Here is an 18,864-nt window from a genome sequence, read left to right as displayed (position 1 = left end):
CCGAGATGGCGCCATTGCACTCCAGCCTGGGAAAACAAGAGTGAAACTCCGTCTCAAAAAAAAAAAAAAAAGAAAAAAGAAACACACACACCCACACAAAACTGTCAGACACTCCCAGCCAAACAATTGAGTGTACAGTGCTTCTCAGCTGTCTGCACATCAGAATCAGCTAAAGAATTAGTATCTTTTAGAGGTAACCCCAGGAGATTCCAATGTGCCCTGGGGGTGAAAGCTTCTGACATAGTAGATGTGTGCTACTTGTGCCATCTGAGTTTTGCCTTAAAATTGCATCATGAAGACACACTGCCTTCTTCACTGGCTTCATCTCCCTTGCCCAAATTCTAGGTCGTGCGGAGAGGCCACAGGTAGATTCTTCTGCAAGGTGCCTTCCGGAGATATTTGCAACTGAATCTTACATACTCTGATTGTTTTACACAGCTCAATAATTGATACGTGCAAACTGCATCTTATATTCTGTGAGCATATTATATGGCTCGAGAATTTTCGGGACTGTCCTGTGAACATTCCCCAGGTATTCATATCTGTCTTTAGATAAAGGTCTAAATACATGGCACAGGATGCTGCCCCAGCGGCAGGATACCTATCCCTTGGATCCCAGAAGCTTTTCTTCTTTTGAACTCAATCGGGAACAGATATTACACAGATCAGGGAAACATTTCTTACAGGTAGAAAACTCTTTATAATATTCATTGTTTATATTTAAACAATAAATATATAAAATTTAAACAAATAAATATATAAAAATTTGTTTATATAAAACAAGTGGATTTAATCCACTTGTTTGATCCAAGCACAAAAGAACCAGTTGATTCTTTTCCTAAACAGAGCAACACGTGACAAGGCAGCTAATTTTTAGCTAGCCCATTGAAATAAGTCCTACCTCCCTCAAAACTATCAATTTACTGGTTTGTTATTATTCAAATGATGCCATCACTTCAAATGCCTCTGGGACTTCTATTTGAAAACTGAGTCAGAGGTCCTGCAATGAGCCATGAAAAAAAAGCAGCCTCACTCTATTACCCATAATTTCTTTCTCATCTTTGACCCAACCAGACTGCCATGTTTACGGTGACAGCAAAGTAGAGTTCAGCAGCTTCTATTCCTTTGTCTCAAGTGCCAAGCGCAGATTGAGCAAGGGAAGAAGTTCCTTCTGCTGCTTCTGTTCCCTCTCCCACCACAGCTCTTCCAAGGAAGAACTGTCTTGCCAGTCACTCCAGCACTGTTCCCGATTCCTCACCCAGCCATCCGCCACTCCATCATTCCCTATGTGACACTCAACTCCTAGCTCATTTAAATTACCTAATTATAAATTACCTAAATTACAGAAATTTGTAGTAATTAATAATTGAGGCAACTATAAATATCAATTATATGACATATATTTTAATTAAATGCAGATAGATGATAAACAGATAGGGTAAATCAACAAAAACAGCATAGGTTTGAGACCTTAAAAACATACATTCAAGCTTCAGAGGCACCACTGAGTGAACCTGAGCATTCTGGTAACTCCTCTGAGCCTCCCTCAATTTCTTCACTCAGCATCCTCAAGCTGACAAATCAGAACACTGGCACCTTCCTCTTAAGTTAGTTGTGATAATTAAATGCATTTATGCATCAAAGGTGTTTGTCACAAGACAGTTACAAAATAGGGTTAATGAAAATACATGGACTCAAGCTGCATTTCAAAATTGGAAATCTTAATATACGGTTCAAAGAGACCAACACACAAAATTCTTGTGTCTGAATCTTTTTAATGAGCCTATGTCTATTGACTTTTCCAACTGAAACACACTTCACTTTAGTTTATAGAACCAAGGAGAACCATTAACACATTAGGCAAGGCTTTTTTTTCCCTCTTTGTGAAAGCTTTCCCAGTCCAAGCATTCCTTGAACACACTTCACATGCTTCTGTCACCCTTCACCTTCACTCCATCCTGTTGCTGAGGACAGCTCTCCTGCTTGGTGACCTACAAAGCTAACTTACAAAGAAGTGTGGGGTATTTGTACAGACCTGACTAATGAGGGCGTCATGAGAACATGAAAGAGCACTTGCTACAGGGTAGGAGCTAAAGAATTATAGAACACGGAGAACCCTGCACGGATTTCACATGTTCTACCCATCAGCTGTTTTCAACAAGGCATTCCCGGGCTTCACAGAGGCCCGAGTAGGCACATATTACCACTATGGGACAGCCTTGCCCCTGGTACACACTTTTAAGTGTGTCACCAGATCTCTGGATTCAGTTCCAAGCTAGGGGGTCTTTAGGGTGTCCAGGTCTATCTACTCTGAGGCAAGTATTTCCAACTCCCATTCCTAGACACTGTCTTGGAGGACCATCCACACAGCAAGTTCACAGTTGTGGCCACTTGCACTGGGGACCAGACTATCTTTGTTCAAACTTCATTCTTCTGTGGCATTCCTATTTTATTCAGAAATAAGTTTCCAAATGACTCTGCAGAGTACCTATAAGAGCAGACTTTGCAATAGTTCCAGGAGTCTATGTAGAACAAAAGCAATGCTTTCAACTTTTGAATTTCCTGCGTAGCCCTAAAATCAACAGTTGGGCAGCCAAACAGTTGGGGGTGGAGGAGTGGGGCTTGGAGAGATCAGGTCGGGGCTCTATATGAGAGAAAACCTCAAGCCAATCTTAGGGGTTAATCAGAAGGTGGATGGCTGGGAATTCCAAGTTTCACAAGTCTTTGATGAGAGTGAATAATGTTCTCATCATTGCTTGGGTTGAATCCGAAAAGAGCGTGTGGCCTAAAAATCGCCAGGGACTTTCTTAGGGATTGAGAGAAGGTAAAAGCAAAGAGGGCGAAGTCTCATCCCTCCACACAAGAACTTTGAAATTCTTGTTTTTTTTTTTTTTTTTTTTTTTGAGATGGAGTTTCGCTCTTGTTACCCAGGCTGGAGTGCAATGGCGCGATCTCGGCTCACCACAACCTCCGCCTCCTGGGTTCAGGCAATTCTCCTGCCTCAGCCTCCCGAGTAGCTGGGATTACAGGCACGCGCCACCACGCCCAGCTAATTTTTTGTATTTTTAGTAGAGACGGGGTTTCACCATGTTGACCAGGATGGTCTCGATCTCTTGACCTCGTGATCCACCCGCCTCTGCCTCCCAAAGTGCTGGGATTACAGGCGTGAGCCGCCGCGCCCGGCCTGAAATTATTTTCTTTCAACTAAACAGGGCAAGTTCCACCCCCAGCCATCCCCACCCCCCGTCCCACAGCTTCTCCTTCTGACCGCTCTCTCCTCTGTGCTCTCCCCTCTCTCTCCTCCTGCAGACCAAGTGGCCAGGCTGGGAGAAGGCGGAAAGTGCGTGGGGGTGGCGGGCAGGGAAGAGGGCGGGGCCGGCGGCAGGACCGCGAGGGCGAGGAGAGGGTCTGGGGACACGCACCTGCCATTCTCATTCTCTCTACTGGAGAAAAGGAAAACCGAATTACAAGCTACGTGAATTAAAGAACGCCTGTGCCTCCGGGGCCCGTCTCTGAGGACCGCAGCGGCCACGCGTCACCGCTGGGATTCCCGAGTGCCTCGGGGTGGGCGGGCCCCGAGGGCTGCGGCAGGGACGGCTCGGGCCGAAAGGGGTCGCGGCGACTCGGCTCCGTCCGGAGCGCTCGAGCGCGCCCCAGCCTCGCTGGAAACCGGAAACGCGGCTGCCCGGCCCGGCTCCCGGGTCCCGCCGCCGGAGAGCGGGGCCAGCGCCAGGGGACCTTACCTCGGCCGGGAGGGCCACCTCGTCCACACGGACGGCACCATTGAGAGGCGTGAGCTCGTCCGGCTGCCGCGCCAGCGCCCACAGCTCCAGCTGCACTTCGGGCGGCGAGGCCTGGGCCGGGTCCATGGGCGGCGGGGAAGGTCCGAGCGGCTCCGCGGGAGGCCGCACCGCAGGCAGAGTCCGGAGTGACTTCCCGCCTCCCCTCCCCGCCCCGCCTCCCCTCCCCGCCCCGCCTCCCCTCCCCGCCCCGCCTCCCCTCCCCGCCCCGCCTCCCCTCCCCGCCCCGCCTCCCCGCCCCGCCCCGCCTCCCCGCCCCGCCCCGCCTCCCCGCCCCGCCCCGCCTCCCCGCCCCGCCCCGCCTCCCCGCCCCGCCTCCCCGCCCCGCCTCCCCTCCCCGCCCCGCCTCCCCGCCCCGCCCCGCCTCCCCGCCCCGCCCCGCCTCCCCTCCCCGCCCCGCCTCCTTCTCCTCCCCCTGCCCTCCCCTCCCCGCCTCCTCCCCTCCCCTCCGCCTCCCCTCCTCCCCTCCGCCTCCCCTCCCCTCCCCGCCTCCCCTCCCCTCCCCGCCTCCCCTCCCCTCCCCGCCTCCTTCTCCTCCCCCTGCCCTCCCCTCCCCGCCTCCTCCCCTCCCCTCCGCCTCCCCTCCTCCCCTCCGCCTCCCCTCCCCGCCTCCCCTCCCCTCCCCGCCGCCCCTCCCCTCCCCGCCTCCCCTCCCCTCCCCGCCTCCTTCTCCTCCCCCTGCCCTCCCCTCCCCGCCTCCTCCCCTCCCCTCCCACCTCCTCCCCTCCCCTCCCCTCCGCCTCCCCTCTCCTCCCCTCCCCACCTCCTCCCCTCCCAACCCCGCCCCTCCCCCTCTCCGCCTCCTCCCCCTCCCCTTGCCCTCCCCTCTCCGCCTCCTCCCCCTCCCCTTGCCCTCCCCTCCCCGCCTCCTCCCCCTCCCCCTCCCCCCTCTCTGCCTCCTCCCCCCTCCGCCTCCTCCCTCTCCCCTTGCCCGCCCCTCCCCGCCTCCTCCCCCTCCCCTTGCCCTCCCCTCTCCGCCTCCTCCCCCTCCCCTTGCCCGCCCCTCCCCGCCTCCTCCCCTCCCTCCCCCTCCCCTCCCATCCCCACCGCCTCCCCTCCCCCTCCCCCACTGGGCCGGGCGCCGCGGACCTCGGGCGGCGGGAGCGGGCGGGAGGGGCGAGCGGTGAGCGGCGGCCACTCCCTGGATCCCGCGGGTAGAGCACCTGAGGCGGTGCCCGCCGTGGGCTCCGGAGCCGAGGGCTGTTTTTCTGGTTTGTTCCGGGCGCTGCCTGCTGTGCCTTTCCCGGCGCCTGCGGACGCAAACCACCTCCGTTTAGGGTCAGCCCGGGTGTCGGTAAGGAAAGGATGGGCCCGGCCGCGCCGTCCAGCGGAGGAAAGTTTGCGATCTAACCCTAAGAACCGCTGGTTGTTGGGGTTTGCCACAGTCCTCGCGGCCTAGCAAAAGGTCATTCATTCAATCAACAAACAACCATGCCTCGTGCCAGCACGGTGCTAGGTTCTGAGTATATGAAGACGAGTAATACACAGCAACACAGCTCAAGTCCAGAGTGGGGCACAGAGGCGGTATCGTGTGGTGCTGGGGACAGTCTAGCTGGGTTATTCTCCACGCATAGGGTTCCCCACGGTGAGACCTCGGGCTTCAACTCTGTGCCAGCGTCCTCACCCGGAAAGCTGGCGTAGTATTTACCCCCTCCTAATGTAGTTGTTACCAGGATTGCAGGAGGTGCTGTAAGCAAAGCGCTCACGGTAGTGACGGACACAGCAAGCACCCATAAATGTAGACCATTATTATTTACCTTTGAGGGGAGGGGCCTCACACACACACACACGCGCGCACACACACACACACGCGCGCGCACACACGCGCGCACACACACACACACTCTCCTTGACTCCCTAGCTATAGTTCAGAACTTCCGGTTTAGTTAGCCTGGGATTAAGTTTGCCAAGCACAGCGTGGGTTGGGCCAAGGGCCTCACCTCTCAAGCTTCTGTTCAGAATAGACTTGCTCCCTACTTCTCATCCCCCACGCAACACACAGACACACACACACAGAGACACACACACACACACACACACACACACAAGACCAGACCATTAACAAGAAACATAGAAATCAGCTGCACTCCAAATGTGTTGACGAGTCCAAGTCTGGCATCTTCAGTGCCTGCTGTGGAGACACAGCCTGGATACCCTGTCTCCAGTTGTCGGGTGCCTGCTCCAGACAGATCCCCCTGAACTTTGGATCCATGGGCCTGCTAAGGGAGCAGTGACTCAGCTGCTGGCCCGCACTCACTTCTGCTCCAGTCACATCCTGCAGGAATCCGGCTGCACTCCCAGCTGGGATTTCTGAAAGGGCTTTTTAACCAAGGAGCAAAGGTTAAGAGAATCAACAAGGAATGGTGAGGTACCCAGGGACTCGCAGTAGTGAGAAGCTGTTAACACCCCTAGGCCTAAAAGGGACTGGAGACTGATTAAGAACTAAAGCCAGTGAAGGTGCGGGAATTTGGGGGGAGGTAGTCACAGAAACATGCAGACCTGACTGGAAGCACTGAGACCTCAAACTTCTAATTCTACCCACACCTGTCCTTACCCAGGGTCCAGAAGACGTTTCTCATAGTTCCGTCATTTGACTGCAGGAGTTCAACCTAAATGTGAGGTTTTTTCTCGCATCAGATGGATAGTAGCTCTCTGCCAAGCCTGGTTTCTCCAGGCGCAGATGCCTGAAGTCCCCTTCACTCCCCAGAGAATGAAAAAGCAGCTGTTCGTGTCTCCAGCACACCCTAAACCACATCTTCTGATGCCCTCGGAGGACTGTTAAGGAAGCTTTATATGTCCTCTTACTAGATTTCAATGCATTTCCATCATTCCATATGCCTAACCCTGGTCCTCCTGGTACGGTGGAAGGAGTGTCAGTTCTGAAGGCCGACAGAACTAGGGTCAAATTTAGACTCTCACTATCTCTGTGTTCTTGGGCAAGCTGTTTAATGTCTGTCTGTTATCTTATAAAGCGATTCCAGCCTAGCAGAGCCAGGAAGATTAAGGTAAAGCGTTTACCCCTGTGCCTGAAAAATGGAAGGGTCTCAGTAAACGCTCCCTTACATTTCCCATGTCTTTGTAACTAATACCACCCTCCCCAACCCTCAGCACCCAGAACGAACCTTTGATTCAATCAATTCTTCTGACATTGATTTTTCTTCCTGCCCTGTCCTGTTTTCCTGATCACTGACACTTACTGACACCTCCCATATTACCTGAACTACTTAAATTCTTATTTGCAACCTGTTCCTCTTCCTGTCTCTGTTAACTGCAGATTTCTTAATCTCCAGACAGCTGACCTGGAATGCAGAGGAGAGTCCCAACACCTACCTGAAGACTTTTCTCATCCTGCCAGTTTGACTCACACTAAGGATTAAGTTAGAAAGAGGTGTTTCTCCCTGGAGGTCCAACCAGCTTTAGATTAAACAATTCTGATGAAAGTCAAGCATTTCTGAATGAGAAACCAAACTCTGCGCACATTTGTTTTTGTAATTCCTTCAGAATGTATTTACATAAGGGTAGCTTTTTAAATGTACTATTATTTCAAAAATAGATTTCTTTACTATAATTTAAAATTATTATTGACTCAATTGCTTTAGGTGGTTTGAATAGTCCAATTTAAATAACATTAAAAGATCAAAACATATTTGCTGACCAATATATTATTTTCAATGTTGCTCTTTTGTAATAGTACTTGATCTTCTTCTTAAATCTTTTTTTTTTTTTTTTGAGACGGACTTTCGCTCGTTACCCAGGCTGGAGTGCAATGGCGCGATCTCGGCTCACCGCAACCTCCGCCTCCTGGGTTCAGGCAATTCTCCTGCCTCAGCCTCCTGAGTAGCTGGGATTACAGGCACGCGCCACCATGCCCAGCTAATTTTTTGTATTTTTAGTAGAGACGGGGTTTCACCAGGTTGACCAGGAGGGTCTCGATCTCTTGACCTCGTGATCCACCCGCCTCTGCCTCCCAAGGTGCTGGGATTATAGGCGTGAGCCACTGCACTGGGCCTTTAAATCCTTTTAAGAAGCAAATTAATGGTTATCATATAAACCGAAAAACAAAGTAACGTCATCCGAGTGATATCACCAGTATGCCGAATTATCTCATTCCCTTCAAATAGGTCTGTGGCTCTTGAATATGCCACAGTTTGTTCCTGTGTGTTGTCAGATGACAAGCAGTGCTACTCCAAATATCAGCAACTGGGCCAGCCACTCAGGCTAATCATGCAGAAAACCACTGAGAAACGGTTGGTTTGTGGTGCTTCACTGTGCCATTTTCAAGGCACTGTGAAAGAGGGCATGAGTCCCTACACAGTCTCCCCAGTAATAAGGCACATGGAATGCTTCTGTCTTGGTTTACGAAGGCCATTCCACTCTGCTAACAAAACCAGTCTCGGGACTGGCCTTATTTTCCACCTTTGCAGGTATGAAGTGGATATCCCACGTCATTCAGGTCCTAAATACATCTTAACATGCAACATCCCAGTAAGTGAGGTTTGGTTTTCAACCTTGTCCCTGCCTCAGCACTGCTAAGGAACATCGTGTACTCACTTTGATGCATACATGTGCTTTCAAAACCTCCCTCTGATGAACCTGATAGATGATGCCAGCCCTCCTCCGTCCCCTAACTGAGATCACAAACTTATGCAAAGGTTTTCATGTATTTTGTGAAGAGCAATTCTACACCCTAGAAAGGACCATAAAGTAGAAAGTACAACTCACCTTGTATATAGGTCACAGCCATCCAGACAAAATAAATGTACATTACATGAACTATCAGCCAATTTGCTCTTCTGTCTAGTGGATTCAGTAGCCAAGTCCTCCCTTTTGAATTAACGGTACACTTGGCCCTCTGAATTACACTATCATATAGCCAGTTCACTGAAACCTTTGGGGCCTATACATAAAGGTATTATTAAGATGCTTTATCCTTAATCTGAGGGAACAGTCTTTTAACAAATCAAAATATATTCTATGAGCTGAAAAATTTATCTGGCCTGGGGGATGACACCTTTTGCTCTCTCTCTTTCTGCTGTTACATTAAGATTTTCTAAGGTTCTGTGCATTATTCTGTCAATAGACTATACCTGATAACCGTATTGTTAATACTCCTTTGACTTAGTAACAGGAAAACAAATAATATCACTCTTTTTTCTGTTGTTTTCACTCATTTGGTGGTACTGTCAATTCTGGCTTCTGTGAAGTAAAAGAATATTCTGCTATCAACTATGAAATCTTCTAAATCAAGACAAAATAAATCAAGAACTAAGATACATTGAGAGTGTGTACACGTTTACAACTATGTAAGGTATTATGAGAGCCTGCAAGTAAAAGGGAGTCTCGGCCACTGGGGTTTTGGAAAAGAACCGAAAGCCAGATGATAATATTTCCGAAAAATTTCACCTTCACAACAATCATTGAAAATTTCTTTGCCTTTTTTCTGCTGATGAGCATTACAACAGTTTCTTTGAATCTCATATACATGCTTTTGATTCAGTTACCAAGATGCTTTATTTAGTAAAGGGGCTGTCAGTTTGGTTGGCTGGTCGATCGTTTCTCTGTACACAGCATTACCGTGTGCCATGGCTGAAGACGGTCCACTGTGATACGGTTAGACAAAACTGGATTGAAAAGCAACAATACAGGTACTTTTTCTGTCAATAACTGAATTTTGCTTTATTTGCATTTGCAAAGGAGATATTTTGTGCATTTAGTTTCTTGAAATTGCTAAAGGTCAGGTATGGTTTTTTTATTGGAATTTATTTTAATAAGTCAAATTTGCTCTAATTTTTATGAATATCTGAACACTGAATAGGGACATAGAAGAAGGATCCCTGAACATCTCTCTCATTTTTTATTGTTTTTACAGGCTTGGTTTATAACATTACTTTAGGTTTCTTCCATCTCTGAATCAATAGCCTTTTGATACATAAGAACGAATATAGTTATTTTCTTGAAAAAACATTATGGAATACATATTAATCTCTCAATAAGTATTAAATGTATACAATTTGACATTTCCAGTTGAAAAAAAGGGACTCATTTTATTAATAATTATTGCATCAGTTTAAAGTATCTATTTTTAACATGAATCAAGTAAAAATCCAACTGGTAAAATTACAAAAGAGAAGGGACATATTTATGAATCCAGGGAACAAAGTTTGATACCCGTGTGTAAACCCCAGGAAAATTTGGTCGTCCACATCCATGTCCCCAGCTAACAATGCCAGTCAAAATCCATTTTCCATCACTGTTTCTTCGACAAGCTAGAGGTCCACCCGAATCTCCCTACACAAAACAATAATGTAAGTAGAAAGTCAGTTTGTCTTATGACCATCAGTCTCATCTTTATTGCATCTAATGAATTGTCTGCAAGCATCCTGTTATGACAGATTTTTGCTTGGCTGATTCCATTTGGGAAGTGTCAAAAACTAATGTGAAACTTCTATCATTTTAGAATTTTTCTTCCTATAATCACAGTTGTGTTCGTTAGAAGAAACATGATTCTTCAGGCTGAGAATAACATTAGAAACTTCTTATTGGAGAAAACAACTCTCACATTCCCTTAAACAAAGAATAAACCTCAGTAAAGGAGTGGTGGTGGTGGTGACGGTGGTGGTGGTGGTGACGGTGGTGGTGGTGGTGGTGGTGGTGACAGTGGTAGTGATGGTGGTGGTGGTGGTGGTGACGGTGGTGGTGGTGGTGGTGACGGTGGTAGTGATGGTGGTGGTGGTGGTGACAGTGGTGGTAGTGACAGTGATAGTGATGGTGGTGGTAGTGGTGACGGTGGTGGTGGTGGTGACGGTGGTGGTGATGGTGGTGGTGGTGACGGTGACGGTGGTGGTGGTGGTGACGGTGGTGCGGTGGTGACGGTGACGGTGGTGATGGTGGTGACGGTGGTGGTGGCGGTGGTGACGGTGGTGGTGGTGGTGGTGACGGTGGTGGTGGTGACGGTGGTGATGGTGATGACTGGTGGTGGTGGTGATGACTGGTGGTGGTGGTGGTGACGGTGGTGGTGGTGGTGGTGGTGGTGATGGTGGTGGTGGTGATGACGGTGGTGGTGGTGGTGGTGGTGACGGTGGCGGTGGTGGTGATGACGGTGGTGGTGGTGGTGACGGTGGTGGTGGTGGTGGTGGTGATGACTGGTGGTGACGGTGGTGGTGGTGGTGATGGTGGTGGTGGTGATGGTGGTGGTGGTGACGGTGGTGGTGGTGGTGGTGGTGATGGTGGTGGTGGTGGTGATGGTGGTGGTGGTGGTGACGGTGGTGGTGGTGGTGATGACGGTGGTGGTGGTGATGACGGTGGTGGAGGTGGTGACGGTGGTGGTGGTGGTGACGGTGGTGGTGGTGACGGTGGTGGTGGTGGTGCTGGTGACGGTGGTGGTGGTGGTGGTGACGGTGGTGGTGGTGACGGTGGTGATGGTGATGACGGTGGTGGTGGTGACGGTGGTGGTGGTGACGGTGGTGATGGTGGTGATGGTGGTGGTGGTGATGACGGTGGTGGTGGTAGTGGTGGTGACGGTGGTGGTGGTGACGGTGGTGATGGTGGTGATGGTGGTGTTGGTGATGACGGTTGTGGTGGTGGTGGTGACGGTGGTGGTGGTGGTGGTGACGGTGGTGGTGGTGGTGACGGTGGTGGTGGTGGTGACGGTGGTGGTGGTGACGGTGGTGACGGTGGTGGTGGTGGTGACGGTGGTGACGGTGGTGGTGGTGGTGATGATGGTGGTGGTGGTGGTGACGGTGGTGGTGGTGGTGACGGTGGTGGTGGTGGTGGTGACGGTGGTGGTGGTGGTGACGGTGGTGGTGGTGGTGACGGTGGTGGTGGTGGTGGTGGTGGTGGTGATGGTGGTGGTGGTGGTGGTGGTGACGGTGGTGGTGGTGACGGTGGTGGTGGTGGTGGTGGTGATGGTGGTGGTGGTGGTGACGGTGGTGGTGGTGGTGATGACGGTGGTGGTGGTGGTGACGGTGGTGGTGGTGGTGACGGTGGTGGTGGTGGTGATGGTGGTGGTGGTGGTGACGGTGGTGGTGGTGGTGATGACGGTGGTGGTGGTGGTGGTGACGGTGGTGGTGGTGGTGACGGTGGTGGTGGTGGTGGTGACGGTGGTGGTGGTGATGACGGTGGTGGTGGTGGTGACGGTGGTGGTGGTGGTGACGGTGGTGATGGTGGTGGTGGTGGTGACGGTGGTGGTGGTGGTGGTGACGGTGGTGATGACGGTGGTGGTGGTGGTGACGGTTGTGGCAGTAGTAAGGGCTGACATTTAGTGCTAGCTATGTGCTGAGAATTGTTTAAAGCAATTTAATCCTCACAACAACCTTATGAGGCATGGTTATCTCAGAAGGTTTACTTCTATCTCTGGGCCATGCAAATCCAATGATTGTCTCACAGCCCCATGGAGAAGAGCCAGCCCCTGTTTACTTAGCCAGGTCCAGTGAAAAAACCCTAACAACTACTGGCCCACAGTCATGTACAAACAAATCACTGTCACTTGACTGTCCTTTCTGATATCTCAATTCCTCTAAGCAAAGGCTTAAATAATTCAAGGTATAAGCATAATTTCCACAGTAGTTAAATTATAATATGTAGGTTTTATTTTCCTATTTCAGAGGGTAGATAATCTTGCAATTTACTCAGAGGCAACAAATTTGCCCATGTATCCAAATTAGGATCTGATACCTGATGAGGAAAATTCCAACCAGTAGGGAAACTGGGCTCTTTATTCTAATTGTCACCACATCAACTCTACTAAGTTTAACAAGTAAACACTGGTGGCTGTGTGGAACAGGGCTATGTAACTGACTAGCTATGGGAAGCACCCAAAATAGAATACCCTGAGCATTAGAGAGGCAAGGGTTCAAATCCCAGCTCAGACATTTACACTTGCTAGCTGTATGACCTTGGGCAATTTACTTACCCTCTCTGTGCCCAGTTTCCTCTTCCATAAAATGAAGGAAAAATAATCATTGGAATGAATTTATGTAAAGAACCTAGCACAGTGCTTGCCACAACATAGGAGCTCAGAAGACTGAAGTCATTATTATCGGATGAGTTCTTGTGGCATCATGGCTAAGGTCATGAAAGAGCTGCTCCCTGTCCTACTCACCGTCTAAATCAGGGGAGTTCAATCTTTTCACTTCCCTGAGCCACATTGAAAGAAGAAGAATTGTCATGTACCACACGTAAAATATACTAACACTAACAATAACTAATGAGCTAAAAAAAATTACAAAAAAAAATCTCATAATGTTTTCAGAAAGTTTACAAATTTGTGTTGGGCCACATTTTAAGCCATCCTGGGTTGCATGTGGCCCATGGGCCATGGGTTGGACAAGCTTGCTCTAAAGCATCTGTTTACTCTTTGAAAATCATGTAGGTAACTGCACAGATTGGAATCTCAGAAATGTCTCCCCAAAGGTGGCCTCCAACTTTACCACTGCCAAGGGCCTACGGAGCAACCTACAAATGAGTACTCTTTGCTACCTCTCCATTCCTCTCTTCTTTTCCCTAGCATATGCTTCAAAGGAGTGAGGAAATAAAAACCCTTTGCATTTCAGAAATTAAATGGCAGCTGCTAAGGAAGTAGGAAATACATTGGCTATGAGAAAATTATGGCAGAATGATGCATGTTGATCTCATCCTCTAAATATTGAAGGAAAATACATGGAGCACATCATAGAAAACTGAGTTCTATAGAATCAATTATTTCAATACCTCTCCATGATCTTAGGCAATCGGATTAAAATTAGTATCTGAGCAGCTCAGATGAGTTAAGGCAAGTACCTGCCCTGGTTATTTCCCAGTGTTATGTAGATTAAGTACCTGTTAACCCAGGGGAAGGTACAATGACTCACTTTGCAGGCGTCTCTCTTGCCTGACATTACGCCTGCGCAGAGCATCCGAGAAGTGATGATCCCGTAGGTGGAAACACAGAGCGTTTGATCGATGAGCTCCACCTCTGCTTGCTGCAGAACAAGGGAGCCCTTATTATCTGCAAAGCACATTGGAAGTAGAAGTGTTGTTAGCGGTAATGGCTACATGTATTCAGGGCTTCATTTGAAAAGATAACACACATTCTCTCCTTTGACCCTCAGAGCAGCAATTCTTTGAGGTAAATTCTACTATCATCCTCATTTCGCTGATAAAGAAATGGAGTGTTAAGAGACTGAAGGACTTGTCTGGTGACACACAGCTAGCAGGTAACCCAATTACTTGGGTCTGGACAACTGTGCCATATTCCTCACCATTTCCCTCCTGTTTTCAGTAGGATAGTGAGTCAGCACCAGTTATTACCAATATCTTCTGTTCAAGAGAGCTCTTGAACAGCATAACTGATATATGAGAGTCTCTGACGAGCCATAAAAACCTAACAGTTTGCATGCAGCCCTTTCACTTCCTTTTGAACCTACCTAGCTAAGAAGATTCAGAAAAAGCAGCACACACACACATACTCAGACTTATAAAGAAAACATCTCATAAGTTGGTTGGGAAGACACTTTCCTTTTGTGATATACGATAATGTAACGAAAGCGCTGAGCACAGTAACCTGTGAGAGCCACAAGTGTTCAGTCAGCTGCCTCCCCGCCTTAGGACGTGACACTTCAGTGGACCCAGACTGGTGCTGAGTGTTGCTACTTCAACAACGAAATGAAAGTGAGAAGCTGCCCACACTTCGGGGTGTCAAAATGAGGCTACAGGGTAAGGTTCGACAATTACAGACACTGTGTGTCCTAAACCGTTGAAAAGGACGGCAAAAGAATGTGAAGTTATTGGAAGATCAGGGAAAATATTAGCAGTAGCGTTTGAGGAGACGTTCACAAAGCACTGGATTCTTCCCCTCACTATAGATTCAGAATCCCACCTTAAATCCTGGACCATGAAAAACCTTGGCAGGGTAGATGCAGGGACTTGCCTACTAGACAGCCTGATCTTTGTGCATATTGAAAAGGTGTCCTCTCAGGTCAGAGGAATTGCAAAAAGGTATCGCCTCTGGTGGACTGAATCTGGGCTGGTATAAGCTCCAGGCCTGAATTTTTGGTTTGGGAACTAAGGGAAGGCTGGAGTTCAGACCTCACTCTTATCCCTTGGCCAATTGCATAGGTGCAGGACATACTCACATAATCTTCCAGGCTGTTGCCTGGGAGCTGACATAGTGAAGTGTGTATGTGTGTCCTTCTCTCCTTTATAAATGAATCAATTCTTTGAATGAAAAGGGAGGAATTGCTCGTTCTCTAATGAAAACATAGCATACTCTTCAGAGAGTGACAAGGGCCCGTAACTATCTAGTCAATCCTTGCTCATACACAGTCCTCTCCCTCTTTATGAGATGGGCCCTGCTTCTTTTGAAGCAGGTGGAAAGCATCGTTAAAAAGGAAAAATAATACCGTCCTCCAATCCAACCTTCCAGAGTTGTCAGGAGGCTCAAAGGAGATGATACACACAAACCCTCTCTGTGCACCCTAAAGCTCTGCATAAACACCTTATCATCCTCTGCAGGGGAAGGGCATAACCATTCATTCATACACACACCTGCTTCATGCCTTCGCCCCCAGCCAGTTACCCAGCACTTCTCCCCACTGCGAACTCTCTGGCCAGCAGGAGGAATGCATATTGGCTGAATGAGCTGTTTCAAGGTCTCAGGCCAGGCAATACTGAGCTGTAGCAAAGCAATATCATAATCGAAAGTCTGACTGTTGTAGTACTCGTGGACCACAATTCTTCTCACCGGGGAGACAAACTTGGCATTCCCCTGAACATACATCCCAAGGTGTGCAGTCCATGGTGTGGGATCCGACAGCCTGATAGAACAGTAATGAAACACAAAGTTAGCAGCTTAAAGAACCATGTATCATTTGCAAACAAGCACTCTAAAGAGTTGAGGGCTGAAAAAGAAGGGTCTGACTTCCCTTAGTAGAGCCACCAGCCCTGTCTAGGGACTATGGCAGAAATCATAATTGTAGGCCTCCCTTGTCTCATTAATAAAGCCAGAAATGAAGTAAGCTATGGTAGGAGTGACGAGTTCTAGGAAATTCATTCAACAATGTCCTTAGCAAATGCCTGGACATTTTCTTGCCGCTGGTATTCCACGAACCACACACACGTCGAGCATGTTGGTAACTAGAATTAATTCGTTGCATTCTTCCTATTCATGCTGACAATGGCATTTGATGGAGAACCCTACTACCACATTTAATTGATATGAATAACAAGATAGATCAGCAATCAGAGTGTTATAAGCAGGAATTTAATGAAATTCCTTCCGGCAAACTACCAGAAGCCTTAATAATCACTACTCTTACTGCCCAACAATGCCCATTCATAGGGTCATCAAACCCCATTCCCGTGTCTTTTGAGAATCCCAACCTTGACCCCCATGACCTTGCACAAGTCACAAAAGGACTTGTAATCTCCATGTGAGGCTTCCCTCTCCATCAGCATAACAGTGGGGGTGAAGAAGATGAGGAAGCCCCAGAATTTTGCTCACTAATCTGCTTAGCTGGTGTCTCATGAGTGGCAGTGAACACCCAAAGAAATATTAGGGTTGACACATTATTTGGAGAAGTTTCACAGCATTAGAGACTAATGATCAAACAGATGTGAAGCTATCTTAATAATTAATACAAATCCTATAATTTCCAGGAGAAGCAAATACCCAAATTGTGTAACTTCATTGAAATACAAAAAACAAATACAGAATGAGAAGTGAATTATTTTTTTCAACCTAAGATTCAGTAGATTCAAAATAAGATTAAATTTTAACTGAGGTTGTTTTCTAAGATGTCTTATTACCCTTAGCTAGAAGAGCACCTGTCCCATAAAAATCCCATTGCTAAAGATAGACAGAGCCCTTCCAAACCAATCCTAATGGGCCTCTCCAGGATCCCCCTCCTAGTTTAAATAGAGATCTGCATTTTTTTGTCACTCTGCAGTGCCCATTCTTCTCCGCATTCTCTACACATTCTCTCTTGTTTGCTCCCTCTGAGTTAAAAGCCCTATCTTATTTTCTCAGCCTTAGTAAAAGCCTATTTATTCTTGATGTTTCCTTTGTGTTCTTTTTTTATACCAATAATACCTAAAAAAGAGTTTGTCACACAAGTGGGATCCAAAAAATGAAAGCTCAATTGAGTTGACTGAATGTCTCCAACAGGGATCTGCTTCCCACAGTTTGAGGGCAGATACATCATCTGTGGCCAGAGAGAGCCACTTGAGAGTAAGGATTGAGATGCCCTACCTGTTTCCATGAAAACAGTGGGCTGCAGAAAGAAGCCACTCCCTGGAGATGACCGAGGCACCACAGTAGGCAGATCCAACAAAGTGGAGGCTGACCTGCCACGGCCAACCCCCCTCCAGGGTGTCTGTGCCCCCGACGATGCGGTGAAGGGTAGAGGAACTCCTGCTGCAGGCTTTGGTGGAGAAAGGGCATGTGATTTAAAGATAGACATGGAAGAAAAATGGAAATGAAGCCAGATTTATTTGCTGGCTGGAAACTGACTCACTAGGTAGCAATTTGAAATCTCCTTATCTAGAGGACAGAGAATGTGTGAATCTGTCTGAAACCAGTACCAACAAATCACTCCCTCCTTTCTGAAGCATGCCCTGACACAGTCTCTAAACCACAATGCACGTGGGAGGAGGAAGGAGACCTGTGTAACAGCTGGACTGACATCAACAGCAGCCTGTGGACTTAGATTGTCAGGTGAAGAGGAATGTAACTGAATTGAGAATTTCTTTGAAGTTGTGCTGATGTGACAAGAAGCGTTTGGGAAAATGTCTGTAAGTCCCTGACAAATGAAAACCTACTGGGAAAACTAGTTATCAGAGCAGTTGTTTACCAGTGTAAATAGTATTGGTAAAGACGTATCATTTACATGTTACCACATGGCCAATTACTGGCCACGTGACTAACAGGAGCATGCGGGAGATGAGTTATTGGGTCAAACCCAAAGCAAGAAACAGCACTTGATACTGTTCCTAAGACATTATTAACAAGTCAACAAGAGATACTGTGTTCCAGCACCGATTTCTTTTCTCACAGGATGTTTTTATTCAAGATCTTCTCCCTTGATTAAAGTTATTATAAAGTGAAAGTTCTCATTATAAAAATTTAATTTATTAATGCTGTTATCAAGAAGACAATTCATTCTAAACTTTTTATTTCTGAGAAACAATTTCAGACTCAGTTTGCCAATAGTTACTCTTCTTTTGGCTTATGTCAACCTCCAAGAAAGGAATGAAATATAAAACAAGTCGACTGAAGAGGGAATACAGGAATCCAAAGAATGCATTTCTACTCACTGCAGCCCTCCTCGTCACTTCCATCTGGGCAGTCCACTGTTCCATCACATTTTGCATTTTGTTTCCTAAAGCAAACATCATTGCCACACTTAAAAGTTTTGTTGTTGCATGGAATACCTAAAAACGGACAAAAGAAGAAACAGCTTACCTTAGCCAAACACAAATTGAGTAAATGAGATTTGAATGCAGAACCCCGAACCTCCTAACAATGGTTGAATCATAGGATTGGTATTTGCTGCTCTGGGATGAATGGCAGAGAGAAGAGAAACAACCTCACAGTGATCTGTTTCTTCACCTGAGAAAAGCCATTTGAAGGCTGGCAGCATATCTGTTGGGAATGGATCTGACCACCTCGTCTTTCTCCTACAGCAGGTGGGATGTGAAGAAGGGCACCACGTCAGTGGCTTTAGGCTGGAGCCTCTTTGCTATTACCTCGACTTATTCTCCAAAAAAAACTTTTGAGCAAAAATCACTGCCGTATTCAGTTATTTTATATCAGTAGGCAGCAAATGGACACATTCGTTAATTACAACACATTTCTTCACAACCCTGGAGGTTTGTTTCTGCAAGGGTGACAGTGAAACGTGTTCCATTCTAGTATTTGGCAAGTTCTTCTACATCGGGTCCTCTGTATCCTACAATCTTGAGCATCATTAAAAGCAAGTAAGCAGTAAGAATCTGCCAGTATTCATACAGGAACACACGCACACCCACACATTCCACCCCATTTAGAGTGACCAACTGTCCCAATTTGTTCCCTTGGAACTAAAGGGGT

The 18,864-nt window shown here is 47.7% G+C and overlaps 2 protein-coding genes across 10 annotated transcripts in view; both read right to left on the bottom strand.

Annotated features, from left to right (window-relative positions):
• The window catches only part of C15H3orf52 (chromosome 15 C3orf52 homolog), a 35,060-nt gene extending 31,130 nt beyond the window's left edge, over nucleotides 1-3,930 (bottom strand). For both annotated transcript variants that reach the window (XM_035274465.3, XM_078352335.1), the window contains exon 1: nucleotides 3,744-3,930. In XM_035274465.3, coding sequence (XP_035130356.1) covers nucleotides 3,744-3,869 — 126 coding nt within the window. In that variant the 5' untranslated portion in view covers nucleotides 3,870-3,930. The remainder of the gene's footprint in view (nucleotides 1-3,743) is intronic.
• Nucleotides 3,931-9,640: 5,710 nt separating this feature from the next.
• The window catches only part of TMPRSS7 (transmembrane serine protease 7), a 35,390-nt gene continuing 26,166 nt past the window's right edge, over nucleotides 9,641-18,864 (bottom strand). For 7 of the 8 annotated variants that reach the window (XM_035274455.3, XM_035274460.3, XM_035274456.3 and 4 more), the window contains 5 exons: nucleotides 18,090-18,206; nucleotides 17,026-17,197; nucleotides 15,324-15,592; nucleotides 13,649-13,785; nucleotides 9,641-10,088 (listed from right to left, as the gene is read on the bottom strand). In XM_035274455.3, the coding sequence (XP_035130346.3) occupies nucleotides 9,918-10,088; nucleotides 13,649-13,785; nucleotides 15,324-15,592; nucleotides 17,026-17,197; nucleotides 18,090-18,206 (866 nt within the window). In that variant the 3' untranslated portion in view covers nucleotides 9,641-9,917. The remainder of the gene's footprint in view (nucleotides 10,089-13,648; nucleotides 13,786-15,323; nucleotides 15,593-17,025; nucleotides 17,198-18,089; nucleotides 18,207-18,864) is intronic. The other variant, XM_035274462.3, reaches the window with a different exon arrangement.

The sequence above is a fragment of the Callithrix jacchus genome, chromosome 15 (assembly GCF_049354715.1).
Source record: "Callithrix jacchus isolate 240 chromosome 15, calJac240_pri, whole genome shotgun sequence".
Classification (NCBI taxonomy): Eukaryota; Metazoa; Chordata; class Mammalia; order Primates; family Cebidae; genus Callithrix; species Callithrix jacchus.
The sequence above is the reverse complement of the archived record's forward strand: the minus strand, read 5'-3'. Positions and strand labels throughout refer to the sequence as shown.